This window comes from Plectropomus leopardus, chromosome 15, assembly GCF_026936395.1.
Source record: "Plectropomus leopardus strain MGB_pleo_1.0 chromosome 15, ASM2693639v1, whole genome shotgun sequence".
NCBI classification, from domain to species: Eukaryota; Metazoa; Chordata; class Actinopteri; order Perciformes; family Serranidae; genus Plectropomus; species Plectropomus leopardus.
The window spans coordinates 28,634,095-28,658,022 of NC_142190.1; the positions used below are offsets into that span (position 1 = coordinate 28,634,095).

The window sequence follows — 23,928 nt, forward strand, 5'->3', positions numbered from 1 at the left end:
ACTAACCAGTGACATTATGTCTGTGAAGACATGATGATATTTGGGGGCGCACATGCTGAATGCGCATCAGGGGGATTAATATTAGGACAATTAAACGAATAATTATTTACTCACCTAGAAGCCACCCATCGCGCACGTTGCCAGCTTGTAGCATGTTCCCAACCATGCTGCTCGTTAGAATGAATGAATCCTGCGTTGATCCAGGCCATCTTGCCACATTGTTTGTTAATTGCATTTGCGCATCACGTATGATCTGTACATTGATCAGATGAAAATGCTTCCTGTTAACATAAATATATTCATCTTTTATAGCAATGTGTATGCAGTCGAGAGCTCCGATTACATTAGGAAAACCGGCTCTCGCTGCAAATTGCGCTTTAATGTTGGCCTATTCAGCTGCATTGTATGGGAATTTGATATACCTGGCTGACATGTGGATAATTCCGTCCCACACAGCTGGCATGGCTTGGCTCAGGGTCTACTGTCACTGTCCCGATAGGTCGACCAGCTTCCTCTGGAATGCCCCTGTCGCTAGGAAGCCCGGTGTGGTCAGCATCCGTATGAGCAGATCAGCGCATGGCTCCTCACAGTTCAGGATTGCCCTCGGAAAACTTCAAACGGCTGATGAGCCACTCGTCATCGTGTGCCCATTTGCAATATCTTCTAATAATGCTAATTGTTGTTAACATTATTATCTGCAACATTTTGTGCATGCTTTTATATCCACTCATCTAATTGACGAAGGTGGATGTGTTAAAGTTCATCAGTGTGTCTCTGATGTGCACATCACTCAGAGGAGTAACCATTTTGATATTGTTAACAGTGTCCCAGTATCACCTATAAGTGTCGCCAACGGATCAAAAGCAGTAGACATGCATATGGCAGCCATGAAGCTGGCGTGGAGCACCACACATTTCCACGGTCATTTCACTCTTAATACATCGGAACGTGAATGTGGAAAAGGGCGAACACCATGCTTTTGTGCGTATGCACCCTTTGTACATGAGGCCCCTTGTCCATTTGTTTTGGAGAGGAAGAGACCTTGGTAGATAATTTGGCTCCAGGTGAAAACATACTGAGTAATGAACACTGAAGGAATCCTAACCGACACAAGTTTCAGCTGTATTATACACTATATAATACACACTGTGCACTAAAATCATTGTCTCATCTTAAGACAAAATGACCATATGAAATCTATGAAATGATCCAACTGTGCTTCTCAAGTATATATATATATATATATATATATATATATAAAGGATTTCAAATTCCAAAATGGACTGGTTTGTTTTCACATACACTTTTTATTTTGCATCAAAGGATTGAAAAAATGGCCCAACTGTATGTGGCTGCGTATTCCTGAGGGCAAACCAATCTGGCAGGTAAAGATTCTTCAAAGGGAGAGCCATCACCAGAACAATGATCAGAACAAAACCATCCAAACGAGTGGAAAGACATCATGTCGTGAATCTCATTGGCAGAAAAATGCTAATTGGCTGCATTTTATAAACTGGAGAAGGTTTTCAAAACATCTTCAAATTTGGCAGTTGATTGAGTCTATACATGTTTGTATGGTGATGGTGAAAGTCAATATCCATTCAACAATGTAATACATTAGAACAAATCTAGTATAGTTTCTTTGATGTTTAACATCATATATATTGTTCTTTAAACTCTGCATCTCATTCGTCTTCAGGTGACATCAGGATATTTTGGCCTGGACATTTCCCTTCACTGTCATATTGTCCTTTCAATATTGCACTGTCACTATGTCATTGTATGTAATTGGAAACAAAATTAACAAAACAAATATATATATAATTTTTTATTAACATACTCTTTTTTTTGGGGGGGGGGTGGCAGGGACATGCCACCTATTTTCCTACATCTTTGCTTTGGATATCACAATTGATGTGTTGCTTTGTTACCATAACATAATGTTCTGTTAACCATTTTACTGAGAACTGTTGTTAGTATAATGCATAATAGGATTCCCAGCAAGTCCTGTGAAACACAGTTTGTTGTATTGGCTTATTGTTTCCAAGTATTTTCCTGTGTTTTTTCCTTGTAAATCTCAGTATATGAGTGTTTCTTAAGACAATTATAGTACAGCCAAGTATATATCTTCTGTTTAGGTTCTGTTTAACATAGACATCCCTCTTTGCCATTATGATTCTCCTCCTCAGCTCAGCTGACAATGGGTTTGTGCTTATTTTCACCAAAAACGCTCTGTGCAAAGTACATCGATACAGTAGCTTCATCAAAATAAGCTAAAAGTTTGAGCATTAATGAAAAATCATTCACAGTAATAAATCACAAAAGAGACAACATTGGGTTTGGCTTGCATAGCAAAGCAAAAGGAAGAGAAAAACATTAAAAAATATATTTACAAATTATGCAAGTCCTTTTACACTTTAGTTGGTCATTTTGTTGTGATTTTTCTTCTTTGTCTCCACTGTGTGAATCTTTGTACACCATGTGACAGAAAAAAAAGAAGCGGACATATAACATACCGTTTACTCTTTTGAAGAGGGGGGATGAAAATAACACTGTGAGACTGGTGTCTGTGTCTGTACATGACATTTACAGCTCTGCATTTTTATCTTGCACTCTGTTCCTTTGTCTTCGTTCTGTCTCCTCTCTGTCTTCCAAACATCATTCTGTGTCACTCGCAGAGAGAAAAATCTCATGGCGCTTACAAACAAGGTGTCCTGGGACAGGCAGCAACTGCAGGGAATGATGCTTCACAAAGACTCTGGAAGAGCAGACACAGAAAACCAACAATGTTAAATTTAGGTCAAATCAAATTTTCTTAATATCTATATATCTGTATTTCTCGATTCCACATTCGATCTCAATTGTGGTATCATACAACTCTACTTATTGAAAATGGTGGAGCCATGGAAGGATCACTAAACAAGCTAACCAGGCACAGGCCAAGGGGCCCAGTGTATCAGTGAGACACAAAATAGCTGCAGAAACAAACACAATGAACACAAAGAAACACAAAAAGTCTAGAAAGAGATGCAAAGAAACTGCAAAGACACAAAAGATCTGGAGATGGACAAAACAACCACACAGAAACACAAAATATCCAGAAAGACATGCAAAGAAACTGCAGAGACACGAAATAACTGCAGAAATGCACAAAAAGACCAAAAAGGAAACACAAAATACTTTTAAGAGATGCAAACAAACTGCAAAGAGACACAGAATGACTGCAAAAGTCATTCCATGTATCCCTATTGAGATGTATATTATATAACTGCACTGTAATGCTGTCACAACTGACTAGAGGACGCAAATCTTGGTTGTCTTTCCTTCTTTAAAATTTGTTGAAGAAGTAACAGCCATAATTTAAAATTTATCATTTATTCTACAATTATTAAACTGCATGGCGTTGTCGTTTTATCAATCAGGGTAATGCAAAAAAAACAAACAAAAAACAACTAAATGTCAAGAGTAAAATCTGAATATTGTTTCTCTCTGCAGATATGGTTGATATGTGTTTGCGTTAAATTATACCATGATGTGTAATGAGCACACAAATGCACCCTTGTGAGGATTAACACCTACAGTGTTCCCTTTTCTCTGTGCTGTTTGTTGAAGGATGCCCATTGAGGGAGGGATCTGTGCCAGGTCTCTTGTGGGAACCTCTACCCAGGGTGGCCCTGTTGGATGTTGTTGTGCCGCTCCAGGAAGCCATATGCTGACGCTCCAGCGTCGACACGGTCACCATGCACTCCTCAGAGGGGTCTGAGGCCGCAGCTGCCCACGAGCTGTTCATGCGGGAGCCCACGCTGTGCAGGGACTTCATGGCCGGTGTGTGGGCTGTTGGAGTGGATGGTAGATGAGGGTATTTGGCAAAGGATACAAATGAGACATCATGATAGAGGCGCTCCTGGCTGAATTTACAATAATAAAGGATTCTCTGGCAAACAAAGGCAGGCGGAGAGAGTAAGAGACTTAACTCACCGTCTGTGTTGGTGTCTCTTCGTCTGGGTAGAGTCCCGACCTTGCCCGTCTGTGGTTTGAGGCCAGTCAGTGGTGCCCTCTTGTGGCCAAGGCTATGTGTGCCCTGCTCACCATGGTCTGCTGAGCCAGAGCTGCCTGAGCGGCACTGCTGCGAGCTTTTAGCTGCAGAGAGAAAGTTCACAAAGATAAAGATCTGGCTAAAAGTGCCTGAAGAAGAAGGGGGGGTTGTAACCTTTTTTTCGTATTTATAACTTGATAAACTGTTTTTGTGTTGTGTTTTTTGGCTATTTTCTTTGATAGGGCAGATAGCCTAAAAGGGAGGAGAATGCAGCAAAGGGCTGCTTGTTGTAGTGGAACCCTCTCGGCTGCTGAAGACTCACTAAGATTGTTAGATAAAGTTTGTTCAGCTGTCATTCAGTCTTAGCTCTTTTTTTGGGGTTTCAACTAATTCCTCAAGCAGAAGGGTGGCAACCTCTGAGGCTGGAAAAAGGAAGCAGATGCGGAAGTGCCAAAAGTTGCAGTTCATCAAATGTCCACATAAGGCTGACTCTGAAACAAAATAAATCCTCATAGACCTCCACATTAAATTGTCCAACTTTACAGCTGAAATAGACATGTTTACAACCTGGTACAAACTAAATGTAACACATATTTAACATTTAGAAACCTGAGCAAATTGTCTCAATTTCTTTCAAGGAAGGCAATGACCAATTGAAGAAGAAGCAAGAAATTAACAAGAAATTTGTAAAAAGTACAAGAAAATTATGTTAAAATTAGCAATTCAATTTAATGAAATATTCAATTTCATTCATTTTTAAAAATATATAACAAAACAAAATAGAAGAAGAAAGTTAAAAGGGGTCTTAAAATTTGTAATAGTTCTTTAATATAATTTAATGATGTAATTGTGATAATTATAAATGTAATTTTCCCCCAGCTTTTTCTTTTTTCCCTGGACATTTTTCCCTCTCTTATTTCAAAATAGTTTTCTATCAATTTTTGGAACATTTCTTACCAAACCTATGGGTGACATCACAGTAGCTACTCTGGTAGCTCTTTATAGAATCTATGGTTGCAACACCTCTTTAAAAGGTATTACAACCATCTCTATTCACATCAGCCATTGTCAAGCTAACTGTAGCAACACAGCAATTTGAAATGAGTAAAGATGAGTTGCCTCACATTTTACCCAAGTGACTACTCTGTAGTCTGCTACAAGTTACACAATTCTAACTTAAACAGTATAATTTCTAACAGACTAAGACTTGGTCCAGAAGTTACTTTCATACCTAAAAGAAAACAGTATTTTAGCTGTAAAATCTGCACACTTCATTACATAGCTATGAAATTTAACATGTAACTTTAGAAAGGAAGTGGTTATGCAATTTACATGACTCACAGGTAATCCCTTCGCGGTTAAAATGCTGCTGTTACAACCCTGTTGTTACAACCATACCCGCCTTCTCAGATGGGATTGTACAAAAGGAATCAGCTGGTGGAAATATTACTACAAGTGAAATCAACAAAAGTAAGAAATCAGAACAATTATTAAATGTTGTGTCATACTTGTGTTATGACAACAGCAGCGTATGCAGATGAAGCAGCTAGTAGCTCCTCAAATCCCTGCTATATGTTTTGCTATATTTTTCTATTTTTTTTCTACTCCCCTTTTCTTTGATAGAGAAGCATTTATCAACATCGGGAAAAGTTGTATGAGGTTTAGCCTGAATGCAGCAGACCGCAAGAGGATCCCCAACAATGGCATACGCCAAGTGTAGAGTGGAGAAACTAAACCGAACTCGACTGGGACCGAGAGCTGTTCCTCTATCAAGCCGTCTTCTGGCTAATGTCCGGTTGCACGAGAAAAAAGTGGATGAGATGCGATGTGATTGAGGCTCACAAAGAAACAGAAAATCAGAGACTGCTTTGCGCACATCTTTACAGAGACATGGTTAACACCTAACACCCCAGATTAGGCTATTGCACTAGATTGGCAGACCTTGTTCAGCGCCAACAGGACACAAGACTACAGCACAGAAATTGTGTGATGCCATCAGTAGCAACATGCCTGAGCAACTGCATGGAATTTTCATAGTAGCTGGTGATTTTAATTTCATTTTTTACACTGTTTAAAAAATGACATAAATCTAGCTTGTACCTTGCCTTGTACCTCGTTAAACACACGTCTACATGTGATGTTTTTGAAAGGAGGATTTGAGATGATTCAAATAACATGGGATATCTGTGAAACAAAAGACACCTTAGGTCCATGTTGGACCAACTACATGGACCCCAGGAAGAGTAGCTGTTGCCTTGGAAACAACTAATGGGGATCCACATAAAAAGCAAACCACTTAGCATAAATTCATTGATAACAGCATTACTAAATGCTTCACAAGAAGGTCTCAAAAACTATTTGTCTTTGTTGCGGCAAGATAAGTAGCCAGCTCTATGATGTTCAGAACCTACACTTTTGAAAGTGTTCTTTAATACTAACATTATGAAAATATGTAATGCTAAACAAACCATTTAAAGCATGAATCCACAACTGTAATATGGCACCCCCTGTGGAAATACCACCACTTCACTCTCTTTGTTCATGATTTGTTTCACTGGACTAAGCCTATTTTCTCAGCCTGCTTGTCTTATTACAACTTACAATATGTGACAGCTAAACATGACACGATAAACTGTTTGCATTGCTAATGTTTGTCAATATTTTTAGTCATACTGACACATATTTCACCCTGCAGGGGGTTATTAAAAGTGTCAAAAACACATATTCTCAATGCACGAGTCAATCTCTTAACCTATCAAACAATGCTAGAGTCTAAAAATGGTACAGTTCTGTCCCTGTGGGAGAAGCCTTCAAGTTTTTCTCTAAAGAAACGCCTTCAGACAGAACTATATTTATAAATGCATCAAACCTTAAATGTTGGATGTGTGACTTTTCAATAGAGCACTACGAAAGTATTTTAAAATATTCTATGCTATGTTTTTGATGTCTATGTAAGAATGGCTTAAAATGACTTTACACAGGCTGTCGGAATATCTCTTTGACAAAGAACACTTACAGAGAAAGAAGGTACCTATGATTTAGACAATGATGTCTGAATAATTTTGAGCCTATACACCTTCTGTGGTTGCTTGCTACATAAAAACATTACTAATGGACTATGTAATATTTGAAAAGATAACTACTAGACAGCTTGAATGTGAATGATTAAAAAGGCTATTGTACGCCTTGGTCTTTGTTCTGTGCAGTGTGTCCGTAGGTGATAGTTCAGTCAGCCAACAGACTGCACAGTGTTTGCTGCCTCCGTGGTCCAAACCCTAATGACAGACAGAGTGTTGATATTGGACCATTCTGCAAAGCCCTGGATTATGTTAAAAGATGATGTTCTGGAACATTCAGCGCTGTTTTTTTTTTGTGTATTTTTTTTTTAAACACATTATTTTACTCCTTGAATATCTGTGCATGGCAGCGAACAAGGATTTGTAAAGGAAAGCTTGTAGTTGAAAAAAAAGCCAAAATTGTTGGCCAGACACACAACTCTGACCCCCAAGAATTCATTTTGCCTCGCTACATTATGAACACACTTCTTTCGGCACTGCCACAAAGCATTGTCATGGGAGTTAAATCATGTACTGCAAAATGATTTAATATTAATGCAATTTCTTGGGCTGAGTAGCTGCAGCCTCTTTGGCTACGTGTGTGTGTGTGTGTGTGTGGGGGGGGGGGGTATGTATCTGCACTTTTAACATGATCTGTCCAAAGCTATTTTACATCTACATAATAACACATTTTCGTATTAACAGCATTTGTGTTTGCATCTGTGTCTTTGTACATGTGTTTTGGAATATATTCTCCATTTGTAAGTAATAATGAGCAGATAAAACAACACTTGAAAGATGCTAAGGGATAAATATGTGACACTGCATCACACTGACCCCAAAATACATTTTCAGTTTTATACAATTTTGGAAAAAGGAGATTCAAAGCTTCTTATAAAATCATTTTTGTTTATATGCTCCAAATATAAAGCAAAATCCCAAACGTAACATCATGACTGTGACATGTGACTTCAAACTTTTCATTATGGTGGCTGCAAAGATTTGTGACAGAGCCCTCTGGCCTTCCAAAGTGAAACAGCATGCTGCACTCTGGGGTGAAATATGCACAGAAAAGCCTGAGGACCTTCCATTTTATAGCCAGGAGGGTAAAGAAAACAACCACACCTGACAACAGGATGCAGGAAGATGAGAAAATATTGATTATGTCAAAAGAACTGTGGTCCGTTTGACAAACAAAGTTAGCATACAGTTAATAATAGACCTAACACAACCAAGTTCACATACTCGATTAATTATTTGAAAAGCTCATTTGATTCTTTTGATCTGTTGTCCCGTACAGATTAAAGGAATATGAATAGCTTATCAAGGAATAGACACATATTCCGTCTGTCTGATTGTTTCAAAGGTAGAGAGTCACCCTTTTTTTTTTTTTAAATCTCCCTTGTTTACTATTCTGATAAATCTAACTTGAATTTACTTTGGTGCTCATAGTTTTCGTTATTGAACTGAATTATTGAAATGTGGAGAATTTAAAGGGTGTGTAGGATTGCAGGAGTGTGTAGGATTTAAGTATCTTAAGTTCCATAAGCTTGTGGGAAAATTAAAGTGGCCAATGTGAAAATGCAAAAACAAGAATGGCTCTATTTGATTTGTCCATTCTGGGCTACTGTAGAAAATGAAAGACTTCATGGAAGAGGACCCAATCTATATGTAGATAGAAATGGCTCATTTAAAGGTAACAAAAACACAACAAGTCTTGTTTGATTAAGAACAAATGAAAACATAGTATTTTTTCCATATTATTACATTTCTGCTAAGGATTCCCTTCAATCCTACACACTGGGCCTTGAACCAAGCTAACAATGTGTAGCATGTCAGTATTGACAATATTTTAAACATTTATTTCCATATATTTCCATGCGTGATGGTAAGGCTAGTTTAGAGCTAGTTCAAGAGGGTCATAACTGGTGATCAGGTGGGTTTTAAAATGTTGTAATACTCTGAAAGTCAAGATTTTTTTTATTTGAAATCAGATGAAAGCTTTCTGTCCTTTACCGCTGCATGTGACTATAATGTTAGGTCTGTCATTTATAGTATAGTTTATAGGGAAAGGGGTGCTGAGTAGGACCAGAGAAAAGTTGATGAGTGTTTGCTGTGAGATTGTCATCATGCCTTTACAAGCTTCAAAAGTGTGATTATTATCTGAGTTTGGCAATAAATATTCAGAAATCCAAGGCATTTACAAAGAAACCAAAATTACCAAAAGACAAGTCTTTGACAAATCCAGATTCATCTAGAGATGAGCTGACTGATTTTGATAAAGCACACCAGATATTTTAAATCTGAATATTATGTACATGCAACTTAATGTAGCTAATGAGGTGACACCTTTTATGAACACATCCTTGGATAGAGAGCTAGCTCTTAACCCTTACGTTGTCTTGGAAGTAAAAAATGTCCTGCCACTATGTTTAACAGCATAGAAAAGCCCCTAAATGATCTTTTTTTTCAACTTGAAATTTGATGACTTTTCCTAGAGTGACCCCAACATGAGAAGCAAAGTGAAACATTGCCTTTGTTCATATTTCCAAAAAAGCCGGAAACCAACAGGGGAAAGATCTTGTCTTAGGAGTTATTTTTGTCCTTGCAGTTATAAAAAACAAACAAACAAACAAACAAACAAACACACACACACACACACACACAGAAATACATCTGCAAAGTCCTTGCACACAATCTTGTATACTGTCCTAAACTATACTATGTTGCTAAAGACTGTTATTGTTTCTCTATTATAAAATGCAATCAAAACTACTTTTTGCACGACATACTGTATATTGTGAAAAAAATTATGTTAACACTGATGCGGTACCTAAAGCAATAATAATAATAATAATAATAATAATAATAATAATAATAATAATAATAATAATAAAATAACAAAACCTCTAGTTTAATAAAGAAAACAATTCTGACAGGTGTGTTATAATAAAAACGAGTGGATTCCACTGATTAAATGCAGTCTTTCTGTGCCGTGAAGAGGGAAAACCTAGATATTCACAAAGTTTGTGATGAATGACAGGTTGTGTCTTTATGCAAAATAGATTTGGGGTTTAAAATTCAATCAAGCTTTTTTATTTTAGGGGTTTAATGAAGGTGGGTCATTTTTTGACCCTTAGGACAAGTGGTGTATACAGAAAGTTAAGGGTTAAACTCTATGTACTTTAAATAATAATGAACCTAATTACAGCTATTAATCTTAAAAAAAGACAATCGAGTTTCACTTAATGTTCTTCTGTCATCAACAACATTCCCCCACCTTGTAGTCATTCATGTTCTATTGCTAAAATGTATGTATTGAGATATATATGTACTGAAAAATATATACAGGTATGTTTACTCTGTCATGTTATCCATGCACTTATTGTGGATCTACCTGCATCTCCACTGGATACATTTCTCAAAGTTTCATCATATTTTGCGCAGCATAAATGATGTGATGAAGCCCTTCAATTGTGAGCTTGCCTTTTTTGTCTTTTCTTTTTTTTTTTACTCTCAATGCCCCGGTGGTTCACACATTAGAAAGCAACAACTTCAGTCAAATTCATTTTACCGCATTTAAAACATACCTGAGCCCTCTAGGTTATCCACGCTGTGACCAGGAGTGTATTCAAAGCCACACAGATTCTTTGACACCACAGCGTATCTCTCATCCTCCTCCTCCACATCCTCGTCTTCCTCAGAAAGGAGAGTAGCTCCCAGATCAGAGCCCAGTGTACTGGACATGAAGTCCATTGGAGGGATGGGGGTGGTGGACACGTTTGGACTGCCCTTCAAGTGCCTAATTAATTGTGGAGTAAATACTGTATATTAATGAAAAAAATACATCAGAAAAAAAATAACTGAGGTCAGAAAATTAGCAAAAATACTGCAAAACAAGTTCCAGAATGCAGAATTAGCGCATATTCAAAAATAGGTGGAGATGCAATGTGCAGAGACGATGAATGCCTGCAGTGATTTCACTGATTACTTTCCTCAGCGCTGGTGTGTTGTGCTAACACAATGGAGTTGTAATTGGGCTGGATAAAGGATATCTGGATGGGCAGGGCTGTCACCAACATGCCTGTTATCTCCCCCACAGCTGTCCTCCATGATGGCTCACATCCCGCCATAGAGGAGATGCATGCATAATTACCAACTCTATTTACTGATGTCAGAACAGCATGTTAGACTAAACCCAGTCATTACCCTCCAACACGTGTCGCCCCTGACTTGTCAAGTTTTCCAATGCTCCATCAAAGGTGCAATCAATGCAGAGCTGTTTTTATCGCTCGCAAGGAACACGGACCGCAGGTTTGGGGCTGACACATGTAAATACCAGTATTATAAGACACTCAAACATCGGCCATTGATATGCAAAACCCAAACTATCAACGGAATGAAATGAATAAAATTACAGGTATCTCTCCTGCTGTGCAAAGCAAAGGTATCTGAAGTAAAATTGTGACGCACACACACAGTATAAAACTTTCAAGTGATCTAAGAGTCACACATTTTTTATTTTTTTCACCCCCAAAAAAAAAAAAAACAATTTATAGTAGGTCTCAAAATTCAGTTAGCTGGAGCTTTAAGAAGATCCTTACCATGCCTGCTTGGCCACCTCGTATTGGTAAGCCCTGGTCAACTCATCCAAGTGGGCCTGCAGAATGGATTGCATTTCCTCATGGTGGGCAGAGCTGAGTGAGGAAGATGAGGGCTGACTGAAGGAAGCAGCTGCCGGAGAGGAGGATCGTCCTCTCAGGGGAGGTGTGGGACCTCTCTCTTCCTCGACCTCGTTGTCCAAATTCTGATGGCGGTAGGTCTGGACGGACATGGGTGGGGCCCAACTGTTGCTGTCATATCTGGCATGTGGAGAAAATGTTTTATGTATTAATCATCAAACTGACATTGCTGAACAGCTGATTGAATATAGTTGAGGAGGATAGGAAATGTGGAAGGATTTAATTGCATTCCTAAGTGAATCTAACTCTATGCTAAATGGATCAAAATGATGATAATCTGTTTTTCCTCGGCTGGCAAATTTAATGTGTATAGCAGCTTATTGCAAATCATTTTTTTTGTTTTATTTCATTAGAAAAATAGGCAGCTGAAGTTCTGTGTGAGCATTTTGTCATCCCAGAAGATGTTGGTATACATGTACTGTATGTACTACCTTTGAATGTTTCATACGTATCATATCAATGTTTCTAATGTGAAATTATGAGCCGACTTTGTCATGGGGAGGTGCAGGAGATGGTGGATGGTGAGCTTGTATTCATGATCTCATTCTTTCAGTCACTCATTACCAAGTTACTGATAAATGCAGACCACTACTCAAGAGTAACAAAAACAGTTGTGATTTAGCCAGTCATTGCTGTATTTCTGGTGGATTTTTAGGCACCAGCTTTGGGTGTTTTGAAGTAACCCATTGCTGTGTTTCAAGTGCCTTTTGAGGCACTAAACATGAGTGTTTTGTAGCAATGGGACTGTGTTTCCAGCAGAAGTTTAAGGCACCAAATGATTTCCAGTGGGATTTAAGGCACCGAATGTAGGTGTTTTGGAGTGACCTGATGCTCTGTGTCAAGTGGCTTTTTAGGCACATACAATGGGAGTTACTTAGCTCCCCATCACTGTTTACCCAACAGAGATAGTTTCATGAAAAGTGTTTTTTAGCAGAAAACTTCTGCTTTTCCAGCCGGGACTGTGCCCCCAAAACCTGCTATATTAACCCAAAACATGACCAAGTAGTTCTTGAACCCAAACCAAACCCCACATTATCCATAGTGTTTCAGTGTACCCGCTACCTAATAACAACAAATGTATCATATCTGTATTTGCAGAGTACTATGCCCCAGTATTTTCTTCTGGTTTCTCACACACACATATACGCCACACATTCTGGGCACAGGTGCAGGATATTGTGACCTCTGTCTTTGCATGCGTTTCTTCTGTCAGTGTGTGTGTGTTTTTGTGTTTGTGTGCATCTGTTCCAGGGCAGAGATTGATGAGATATGAATGTAACTTTACCCTCCTCCGTGGTTTTCCTGGGGGTAACGGTCAAGGTCAACCTCAGTACCAGGGAGAGGATGCATGGGTGGTGGAGGCAGAGGCATGTTAGCCCAGCACGTCCCATTTGATTTAGAGGCCTTTGTCCCACCTTTCACCTTCTTTTTCTTTCCAACCTTTACACCTGGGGGGAGGCAAAGAGGGAAGAAAGTTTAGGCTCCTCTCCACAATGCTGAGAAATCCCTGTACGCCCAACTCATAAATATTATTCTACACTGATTTCACATAGCACCGCCTTAACAGAATCTTTCTCTCTCTTCTATCTGAACTTTTTCAAACCTGTCTTCCACCCAGCGTTCATTATTTCTCCCTTTTTGTGTGCCGACAGCACATTAGGAATTTTTCTAAATGTTGACATTTCTTAAAGAGGCACCAAAACCTGCGGCAAACCACTTTAAGTTTCTTTCTTACAGCTTCCCCACTTGCTCTACTTTATCTCCGGTAAGCCTGACATTTAGCTGAGCACACAAGCCATTGTGCATCACAAGAAAAGTACATAAAAAAAACCTCCATGACTTTACTAAATGTATATACACTGCTTAAATAACTCTGAACACTGAGGGATTTTCCGCCATCACTAATCAAGTTAACCCAAAGAAATGCGTCATGATTGGGTGACATTTCTGGGCTAGATGAGCTCCCGGGGTAGAATTGTGATGAAGACAGAAGAGTAATTAAGAACATTATCCTAGGGGTCCATTTTCAGTGAATATGTAAATAAATTCCCTCCTTTTCAGTTTGCTCTTTCCCTGGTTTACTCTGCCAACTCCCTTGTAGTAATTTCGCAGAGAAAAAACCCTACTACCTGTCATTTTATGTAAAAATGTTGGGTGTTCAAGCACCACTGCAATCCACAGAGACACCAAGATACACACACAAGAGCAAAAACATCACACCACAAAAAAAATAGTTTATCTTCAACATGGCTCGTACCGCTGCCAGGGCGTCTGTCAGTTAGCGAGTAGCCCAGGTTTGCTATTTCCTGCTGGGCTTGGAGAGAAGCCTTCCAGCGGGGATCTGGCCTGTCCACAGCCAGCTCGTGGAAGCTGTTGGACTGCAGTATCTGAGTGGTGGCGTAGGGTGTGGGCTGAGTGCCTCGCGCTGGGCTGCTGTAGCCTGCTTTCCCCATGAAGTCAATACTGCTGTAGATGGCACCATCAGACAGCATGGTGCCCGTCTTCTCTACTGCCGCTGACGGTAAAACATCTGAGACAAAAGAGGAGTGTGACAGAGCAGGGATAGAAGGGAGGAAAGGGATCATGGAGAGATAAGTTGACATGAAGTTAACGATCTTTAAGGTCATTAACACTCCCTGCTGCGCTGGCACTCTGTATTAGTTAAATACAGGTCTCAAATGGACTTGATATAAATGAAAGTGATTATCTACTACCACAATTAGCATGCAACATGCTGTGGGAACCCAGTGGAGTGTTCACAAGAGGGATATTCAAACAGCGCTAACCTTCAGCTCTACTGTCTTGCACACATAAAGCCTGCAGCTCCCTAGAGCTCCAACAAGCCGATGCACACAAATACACATTACACACGATCAATCTCAAACAACCTCGAAAAATGCACAATGGCAGCCCATGAAAACAAACGACAGGCAAAAAGTAGATGCAAACTTAAGCTGAAATATCAGGCTTGTCAAATCAAATTAGTAAAGTATAGCCCTCAAAGGCTCTTTTAATTTGTGCGCGTGTTTGTTTGTGTGTGCATGCTTATGTGTGACGTGCTGTCACTGCACTTCCCAAAGGATGAGCATCAAAACTGTCTGACCAGGCATTGCTAAAACTGTATTTTCCCGACACCCCAGCATGTTTATGTTTCTTACCTCCTCGGCCAAAGTTGCTGCCGCCCTTCGGACTCCCCAAGCCCCCGTTGGCTGGGAGGCTCGTGGAGGGCCAGGAGTCGGCTAACCAGGGGAGGCCTGGGTCACCCGCTTTTAACAGCCCTGGACGGCTGTATTTGTAGAGAGAGGGGGCAGAGAACCGGTGACATGGTCAAAGAAGTATTTCATTGAAGTATTTCAAACTTTCTGCAATAGAAAGGTATATATATATATATATATATATATATATATATATATATACACATATATATATATATATATATAAAAATGTTACGTGACCAGAGAAAATACAGAAAAAAGACACTTTTTCCCCAGCAGACCCATAAACGCTGCCATTGGTGGTCGATATAACGCAAAAAAAAAATGTATCTGAGGAAACATGCAATACAGTAGCAGAATCTTGTATTTTATTTGATAAGCGCTGCTTAGTTTTACTGTTTGATCTAGCTATTACAGCTAAACAGAAACAAACACTAAAATGTGTTTCTAAAAGCATTTTAAACACAAAATAGGCAGTGAAGTCATGTTTTACCGTCTGAGCTGGTTTTTTTTTTGGTCTGTTTTTTCTGAGTAGCAAACAGTAGGCTGCCTACTTCCTTTTACAAACTATCACTCTTACAGCTGAACAGGGTGCTAAAATATGTTTCTAAAAAACATCTAAGGTGGGAAATATGAAACTCAATAACAGTTTTTATTTGATAAGCACTGCTTAGTTTAAAAGTTTGATCTTAGTTTTGCAGCCTCCCATTTCATTGCGTAGGAAGCAGTATGGCATCCACTTTTTTGTTCATAAACTCTCCTATTACAGCTATGCATGGCTAAACTAAAATACATTTCTAAAAACATTTTAGCAACATATTATATTTTTACATTTAAGACAAAAAATAGGCAGTGCAGTTGCGTTTTACCGTCTGATCTGGGTTTTTTGTCTCTGGTTTTTACTGTGCAGGAAGCACAATGGCACCCTCTTACTGTTCACAAACTCTTGTTATAACAACTATACAGGGCAATAAAATACGTGTCTAAAACATTTTATGCCAGAAATAGGCAGTGCCATAACATAATGTTAATTTATATTCCATCTGCACTCCCTTAAAAGAGAGAGAGAGAGAGAGAGAGAGAGAGAGAGAGACAGAGACAGAGACAGACAGACAGACAGACAGACAGACAGACAGAGGGGCGGGCCAGTGTTTTGGTTGACTTCTATACTCTTTGTGTGGTGGCAGAATGGGTGGCAGTCAATACGAAAATGCAGAAGTACAGATTTTAGTTCAAGCAAAAGCCCAGGAGGTAAATTTGGGAATCTTACGATGGCAAGAAAATAGCCAGACTTACTCATATATTCCACTCATATATTCACATATTCCTCTTACCTATAAAACAAGTCAATTCAACCAAAAAAGTCAAAGAGTACTAGCCACTCATAGTGAGAGGAGGTCGGGTTATTCCTTCACTTTCCTAGGATTCTCAAAATTGGCACTGGTTCATATACACATACTACACACATTGTTTTGACACAAAGCTGTTTGAAAATCTGCAGAGTATCCCTTTAAATATCCAGCCGACACCGTAACACTATTGCTCATTTTCTTCCTGCTGCATCAACAACAAATTGATGTGAAAACTCATTCAGCATATTCTCGCCTGTGGAGCAGCCCTGCCGCACAGGCGACAATAAACAACAGAGAGACATAAAATGGCAAGTCTATAAATCAGACTTCTTTCTCCCCCTTAACTCCACCGCCCCTAACTCTCCCAGGAGAAACAAGGCAGGCCTAAATACACACTAAATCCACTTTAGAGCCTTAGCACAACAGAAATTTACATTTTAAATTGAGAATCATGGACAGCCCCTGGCAGATCGGCTACACTGGAGCACTGTCTCCATGGCAACAGAGACAGCAAAAGCCCATTAGGTGGTTTAGGAAAGCTACCGTGTCATTTTGTCTTAGTGAAATACAACGGTCATGAATACAGGCTTTGACTTCAAGGTAGGAAAGTTGTGGGCGGCAATTCAGGGAGAGAGAGACAGAGAAAAAAAGACAATTTACAACCACTTCATATCAGCTGCTGTAAAAAAAAAAAAAAAAAAAGGCAAAACATCCACATGCCTTGTGCATCCTGCTTGCATATGTTTGCTTAATGTGCAGCCACACAGTGAATTTTCCACTGAGGCTTATTTGCCAAGTGCTGAGGGAATTGTTCACAGCTGACTTGCTTGATGGCTCAAAGGTGTTCAAACAATTACATCAATAATTTCCATTTTAGAATACACAACCATACATACATTTACATACATTTTGCTTGGGAGCACATGCCAACACCAACACATGTGGAGAAGCACACATGCACACAAAAGGCAAGAAAGTGTTTATTTTTAGTCCATTATTTGCAACATTTGCTCTAGCTCTGGGCTTATCTGCTTGCTTAGGTGTGACAAACTGGAAAAGGGAAACAGGGAGGGGGGAAAAAGACCTTCATTCCTCCTTTTTTTACACAATTTGATATTCAGTGGATGCAAAGGTAACTTTACTTTGGGCATTTTGAGCCGGCGGGAAATTCTCACAGCCGCTGAGTGGAGTCTCAAGGTCCAACACTTTGTTTTTCCATCTCCACACACAACCCACCACAGTGTGCAGGACGCCAAGCGTTTCCAAACAGCACATTCATCACCTCTCCCCTCCTCCAGCGACCTCTCGCTCTGCCAACAACCTCAGAGAGCCAGCGAATAAACCCCTCACCTGCATTAATTGGTAGCGCTCACTTCAAAGGAGTGATTAATGATTTCATCAAGTGTACATCAGTGCAAATCATACACTGCAATGAATAAGCAGCGGGCATATTGGAACATGTATGCAAATTCCTTTCATGGTGAAAAAAGTCTTTATTACAGGTGTTACAATAGGCTCGTGTCACTGAGAAGGCTGGTTTTTATAACTTAATTTAGATTCTTACCTTCCATTTCCGATCAGGCCTCTGTCTCTTTGGAATGTAACTTGTGGAGAAAAGAGAGGGAGGGACAGAGAAGAAAAGAATTGCAATTATTTTGTCTAAAAATATGCCGCACCTCCATCAATTTGAATGACTGATACATTACTGCTGTCAAGAAGTTAGGCAGCTAAATTACTGTGATATTTGAATATGTAATTCACAATGTTAAGACGTACCTGCACGAGTAAAGGTGAAGGACTGAACTGCAATTGAAAGAGATGATAAAGTGTCACACTTATTGATATCAGAAAGATGCAGCCACGTCGTCATGTTCAAAAACAGTCATGAAAGCAGGTGCGGCCCTTTCATCTTTGCTTTGCTTGTTCATTTATCACTGATGGAATGTCAGCGCTGATCACATTTTGATGAAACCCCGGGCGGTAATGCATCTAACCACTGCACAACCCAATTGACAGAGAAAATGTTGGCACGGCACATTTCTGCACACCATGGATATGTTACATTTGCATGTTTTTGTGTAGCTGATATGGGAAAACTTTGTATTTTAACAATGCTGTGTTTAATGTGTGGACTGGTTTAGGTACAAAAACCACTTGGTTATGGTTAAAAAAGACCATGTTTTAAGATTTAGTTTTATTTACACAAAAAAAAACAACAACAACAGATATACAACAACAAAAGAAGACAATGTTGAGCAGGTGAGATTTAGAAACCCCCTAGGGGCTTATAAGGAACCTCACCTCAATAAAGATAATAAATACAAATGTCATGAAATAAAAAAAAAATTAGACAAAAACAAATGTAAAGAAAGCAAAGTAACTCAACCAAAAGCAAATAAAAAACAGACTCTAGAATCTGTTTTGGCTTAAAATACCCAACTTTGGGGGCAATATGCTTGCTGGAAACACAGTGAAGGCAGTAATATCTCCCTAAAAAAACTGCTTTTGTTCCTATGTCTCAGCAGAAAACTAAAAAATTCTTTTACAAACAACCACTTTCTGCGGTGATGTCTAGGTAAAAAAACAGCCACTCTTTCTGTTACTATATCTGCAAGAAATGCAGCAAGGTCTTGGTAAAAAACAACCACTTTCCATGCCATTTTCCCAGCAGTAAATACAGTAATGTCTCGCTAAAAATAACTGCTTTTTGTGTCACTATTTTGGCAGTAAATGCAGCAATGTTTCAGTAAAACATTGGAGAAACGACGATGGGTTGCTATAAAACACCTACGTTTGGTGCTTAATATGCTGTTTGAAAAACAGCAATGACTCACTAAATCATAACCAGCTTTGTTGCTCAGTCAGCTCATAAAATATCCGTTCAGACAATAGTTATAACACAAAAAATGTGCAAATGTAACATATACGTAGTTTACAGGAACAAACAATACCAACATTTTCTTCTGGGGACCAGGCTGTGCATTCAGGCATTTTCTAAATTGCCCTGATTGTCCTGAGGGACAAAGTTCAAATGAAGGTGACACATTTGACCCCTTTTTGCTTTGGAGCAGCTGCATCATCATCATTTTCGGTTTATTTTTATTGATCCCAAAATACAAATTGGAGCATGGAGTCAGTCTGCTGTGTTTAAGTATTTAATATAAATATAACTCAAGTTAGCTAAAATCATATTCATCTCTTTGATGCATTTTACACACTTTTTATTCTTTATTTTTTTTGATGATTTTAGCTGTGTTCATGCATATGGTGTACATTTTGGCAGGATTCCGTATTTTATGTTTAACCTTGAAAATTCCAGCTCAGCTCCTACAATAAGTCTAAAAAACACTGTGTTAACAGAATTTTTATTCATACTGTTAAATGAAAAAATGTGCCATTGAAAACTACTCAAACTGCCATCAAAGCACAAAAACATGTTGATGACATCATTTTTTACCATAACTGGCATATGGAGAAAATACATGCTTTTTTCAAATCATTATACCAGGCTGTGATAATAAAAAAAAACAAAACAACTTTGCATTTAGTATATTAAAAATAATGATTTTTGTGTATTTTATGTCATCTAAAAACATAGTAGTATCATGACAAAAACTTGGCATTTAATGGGTTAAAATTCTGAAAATTAATGAATATTTGACATTTATGATTAGGACTAATGTTGGTTACAGTATTAACTCAAAAGAATTACAAAATAATATTAATGTATAATATTTCTTAAACTTAATTTGGAAAAGTGCATTTTGTGCCCACAGCAATATGAGTGTATGTAATACTGCATGCCCTAAAGCTTAAACATACAATATATACAGGCATGTTTAACATTTCAATAAATCATAGCATATTTCATACTTTAACCATTTCTGTAATAAAGTTGCTATATTTCCTCTAAAATAGAAAAGTGGTGTTTTGGAATTAAAATCCTCAATTTGTTTCGAGAGAAGGGATCAGAGCAGCAGCACTCAATCACGTAAATCCCTGCTGAATTAGGAAAACACGGCGCTCTCTCCCCAAGTCACCACCATGAAATCTGCAATACACATTACAATAATGGCACACAGCTATATGTGCTTGACTCACGGAGGGATAAAGGAGTATTTCATACGTAAACCTAGACGCGCCTCATGTTAATGTGCAAACAACACCAGCCATGGTCTGATAATGGAAGGGGATGTTAAATTACTTATCTCGCATGAATGTATTAGACTGTTGAGGTGCGGGGTGCTGATGGAACTCAGCGCAGTTGATGCACATCAATGCACAGTGAATTAAAGTAAATAGGGCCTATTTCCATCTGTGCCGAATATATTTCCTTTGTTCTGCATTTTAGCCAGCTCAAATGGAGTCACATCTGTGATGACATCAGCTTTCGTTGGAGTGAGAGAGGGGCCCAGTGTGCTTTGAGATTTTGTGTTGGTGCAGAACCATGTAAATTGATTTTTTTTTTACCTGCATAGTTGCTGAGTCCCTTCCTCTTTTTTCTCCTCCAGTAAAGCCAAGCGCTGAAACCCATGAGGACAATCCAGCAGGCCCCTCCCAAACCGGCGATGAAGGCTGGCTGCTTCACCACATCTGAGATGCTATTGTTGCCCTCCGATCCCGTCATCACGTCCCTCAGTTCTGCACCTGCACCCACAAACACAAACAAACACATACACACACACAGGAGACAAATGAACAAATATTTCTGTAATCAATTCTGTTTCCATTGTGCTCCAAAAGAATGTCCACAGCAGCAACAAATATGAATTAAATGACAAAATATCTGAAAGAAGAGGACAATGTGAATGAAAAACAAACCAACAACAAACATTATTATTTGTGTATTTGTGTGAATGGGTTCCTTTTGGTTGGCTAACCAGGAAACTCAATTATGTAAAAAATAAAATAAAAAATATTTTTAATAAAAGCAGAGTATCCATTGTTCAGGTCAAATCATGCACTTTAGATAGATAACCACGAGAGTGAATATAAAAGACAGACGGAGCAAAGGAACAGCTAAGAGATGAGACCATGAATAAATGAAAAAACAACACACAGGGGGCAACTGTGGCATAAGCACAAAAAAAACCCCAACAAAAACACAGCATCAGTGCATCCAATATGTCGGCAGAGTAAATCAATTCAGCAGAGCACTTATCAACTTGAGCTGCAAGACACAAGATTGACAGAGCAGCTCTGACAGAGTTTGATTTTCTGTTGCAGCTACTGTGCTGTGAAATTAGATTCACAGTCTCCAGCAGGAACCCCCCACACACCCCCTCCATCATTAAGCTTCAGGCCTGTGTTTCCCTTTCTCTGTGCGTTAAGGGTGTTATTATATATCAGTCAAAAGTCACAGATGAAGAGCATCTGGCCTGGGCTGCGATATTGATTCTGGGCTTATATACTCTGGGCATCCTTTAGCCATTTGATAAGATGTGATAGGCTGATAAGCTCCTACAAAAAACACTGTCTACTTTGTTAGCGCCAGCTGCCCACATATTGAAGAGGATTATTGATATGGCTAACAGTACTTGGCACGGTGTTACCAGACACTACTCTTAATGAATCACAATTGATTCCTCGGTAGACGTCTGCGTTGTGAAGTGCAATCTTCTTTCTTCAAGTGCAATAAATTGACGAATCATTTCTCCAGACCCCCCTCAACCCACCCAGTCTGTGATGGAGACCTCGGACCCCCATTATGAGGTCTTTTTTTTGGACTCTAGGTTTGATGTGTGTGAGTGGATTACCCAAGATGATGAGCTGGGGTTTGCTCTTGACCCCCACCCCGGCGCTGGTGCCTGCAGCCACCTCCACATAGTACTGCACTCCGGTCTGCAGCCCCCCGACCACCACTGAACGGATGGTTGCATCCACAGACTTATTGACGTGAAAGCGGGTTTCGTTGGCCAGACACCAGATCTGACAAAGACAGACAGAATTCATTGTAAGGTACAGAGCATTACTAAAATATTCCATTTGGTACAGTGTGTTAGATCCCACCTTGTACTCCTGGATGATGCCGTTCTGTTGGTCGGAGGGAGGAGGGTCCCACGACACGCTGATGGACGTGCTGTTATGGTTCCCGACTGTCAACACTGTCACTTGCTGTGGAGGCGCACCAGGTGCTGATGGGTCAAAGGGGGTGAAAAGATTACAGAAAGCTAATAAATCAGAGAATAAAATGATTAAGCACTGGGGCATTCAATGTTTCTCAGGTCATGAACCCCTTAGCTCAAAGAAAGCAACATACATTGTATAGAACTGAGTGGCAGTTGACATAATTTTCTGAATATTTAACCCTTAGGGCCCATTTTAATACTACATACACTCTTATTACTCTGCACACAGAAAGTGCTTTTTAAAAATAAAGCTTCAAAAAACATTGCACATTAATATTAATATTATGTTCAAATAATAAACATCAAATATCAAATGGTCATTAATTATCAGAGTTTTTTCCCTTTAAATGCCAGGTTTTATGACCAAAACATGACAGTTTTCGTTAACCACAGACCTTATTTAAGGCATCTAACCAAAAATTCATTAAAAAAAACAAAACATTGACTTTGAGACAAGGGAACTGGGAGGGCAGAAATACTAACTTAGTTATGGTTTTTAGGACTAATTCCTGTGGCATACTATGTTGTGTGCTGTAAATTAAACTTATTGGTTTTTGTCTTTTTTTATGAATGAGCTGATTCATCTTTACTAAAAATATATTTTATTTATGTTAATATGTATTTTCAGACATATTTTATTTCTGACAAACACAAAACAACAACTTCAAACCTTAATTTGGCGGCCCCCTTTGCAGTAACTTTGAAGACCCCCTAGGGGTTGCGGACCCCCCGTTGATGACCCAGAATTCATTGTTTTTCAACAGAAAAGTCAAAGAGGGATTTGTCTCACTCACTACTTCAACTCATATTCATACAGCAAGCCACACAACATGGTATTTTCTAAGCCAGCATGGCAGATGGCGACCAGAGCACTTCATCTCAATTCCATATCTTTATGACAGGATTTTTCTTTTTTGGGATGCACTGAAACCTAAACAAAAAAGTCACCATTCTTTCATTATACTGAGTTTAAGATTCTATTAGCTTACTGGCATTAAAAGTTATACACAACAAACATTGAGGACCAAACTGTTCTTTACTAATTGCAAATCTCATGATGACAAGCAGAGGGGCAACTTAAAATGTGAGTAGAATTTCCTCGTCCAAGAAAAAAAATGACTGAGCCCACTAGCTAACATCACTCCCATTATGGATTAGAACCATTACCACTACATGAAAATGCATTCAAAATAGCTGTATTCAATTTTGCATATCTTATCCCACTGAAAATGGTCAGTGTCCATGTCCTGTAATGAGGATTTTGAGATGGCTTGTTTACAGAAATATGGCATTATGCCTCATGGTGCCAAATTCAAACTTTCTCTTTAATGGGCCTTCTTTTTTTTTTCAAATGTACCAAACTGGACTGATAACCTACTCGGACAGATTGGCAATTTAA

General features: G+C 39.0%; 1 protein-coding gene across 2 annotated transcripts in view; it reads right to left on the reverse strand.

Moving 5' to 3' along the window:
• Positions 1-1,290: 1,290 nt before the first annotated feature.
• Positions 1,291-23,928, reverse strand: part of LOC121952281 (roundabout homolog 2-like) — a 111,879-nt gene continuing 89,241 nt past the window's right edge. For both annotated transcript variants that reach the window (XM_088088476.1, XM_042498853.2), the window contains 13 exons: positions 22,411-22,535; positions 22,158-22,329; positions 20,872-21,048; positions 18,178-18,204; positions 17,966-18,005; positions 14,993-15,120; positions 14,092-14,364; positions 13,120-13,282; positions 11,697-11,954; positions 10,683-10,894; positions 3,979-4,140; positions 3,580-3,834; positions 1,291-2,758 (listed from right to left, as the gene is read on the reverse strand). In XM_088088476.1, coding sequence (XP_087944602.1) covers positions 2,757-2,758; positions 3,580-3,834; positions 3,979-4,140; positions 10,683-10,894; positions 11,697-11,954; positions 13,120-13,282; positions 14,092-14,364; positions 14,993-15,120; positions 17,966-18,005; positions 18,178-18,204; positions 20,872-21,048; positions 22,158-22,329; positions 22,411-22,535 — 1,994 coding nt within the window. In that variant the 3' untranslated portion in view covers positions 1,291-2,756. The remainder of the gene's footprint in view (positions 2,759-3,579; positions 3,835-3,978; positions 4,141-10,682; positions 10,895-11,696; positions 11,955-13,119; positions 13,283-14,091; positions 14,365-14,992; positions 15,121-17,965; positions 18,006-18,177; positions 18,205-20,871; positions 21,049-22,157; positions 22,330-22,410; positions 22,536-23,928) is intronic.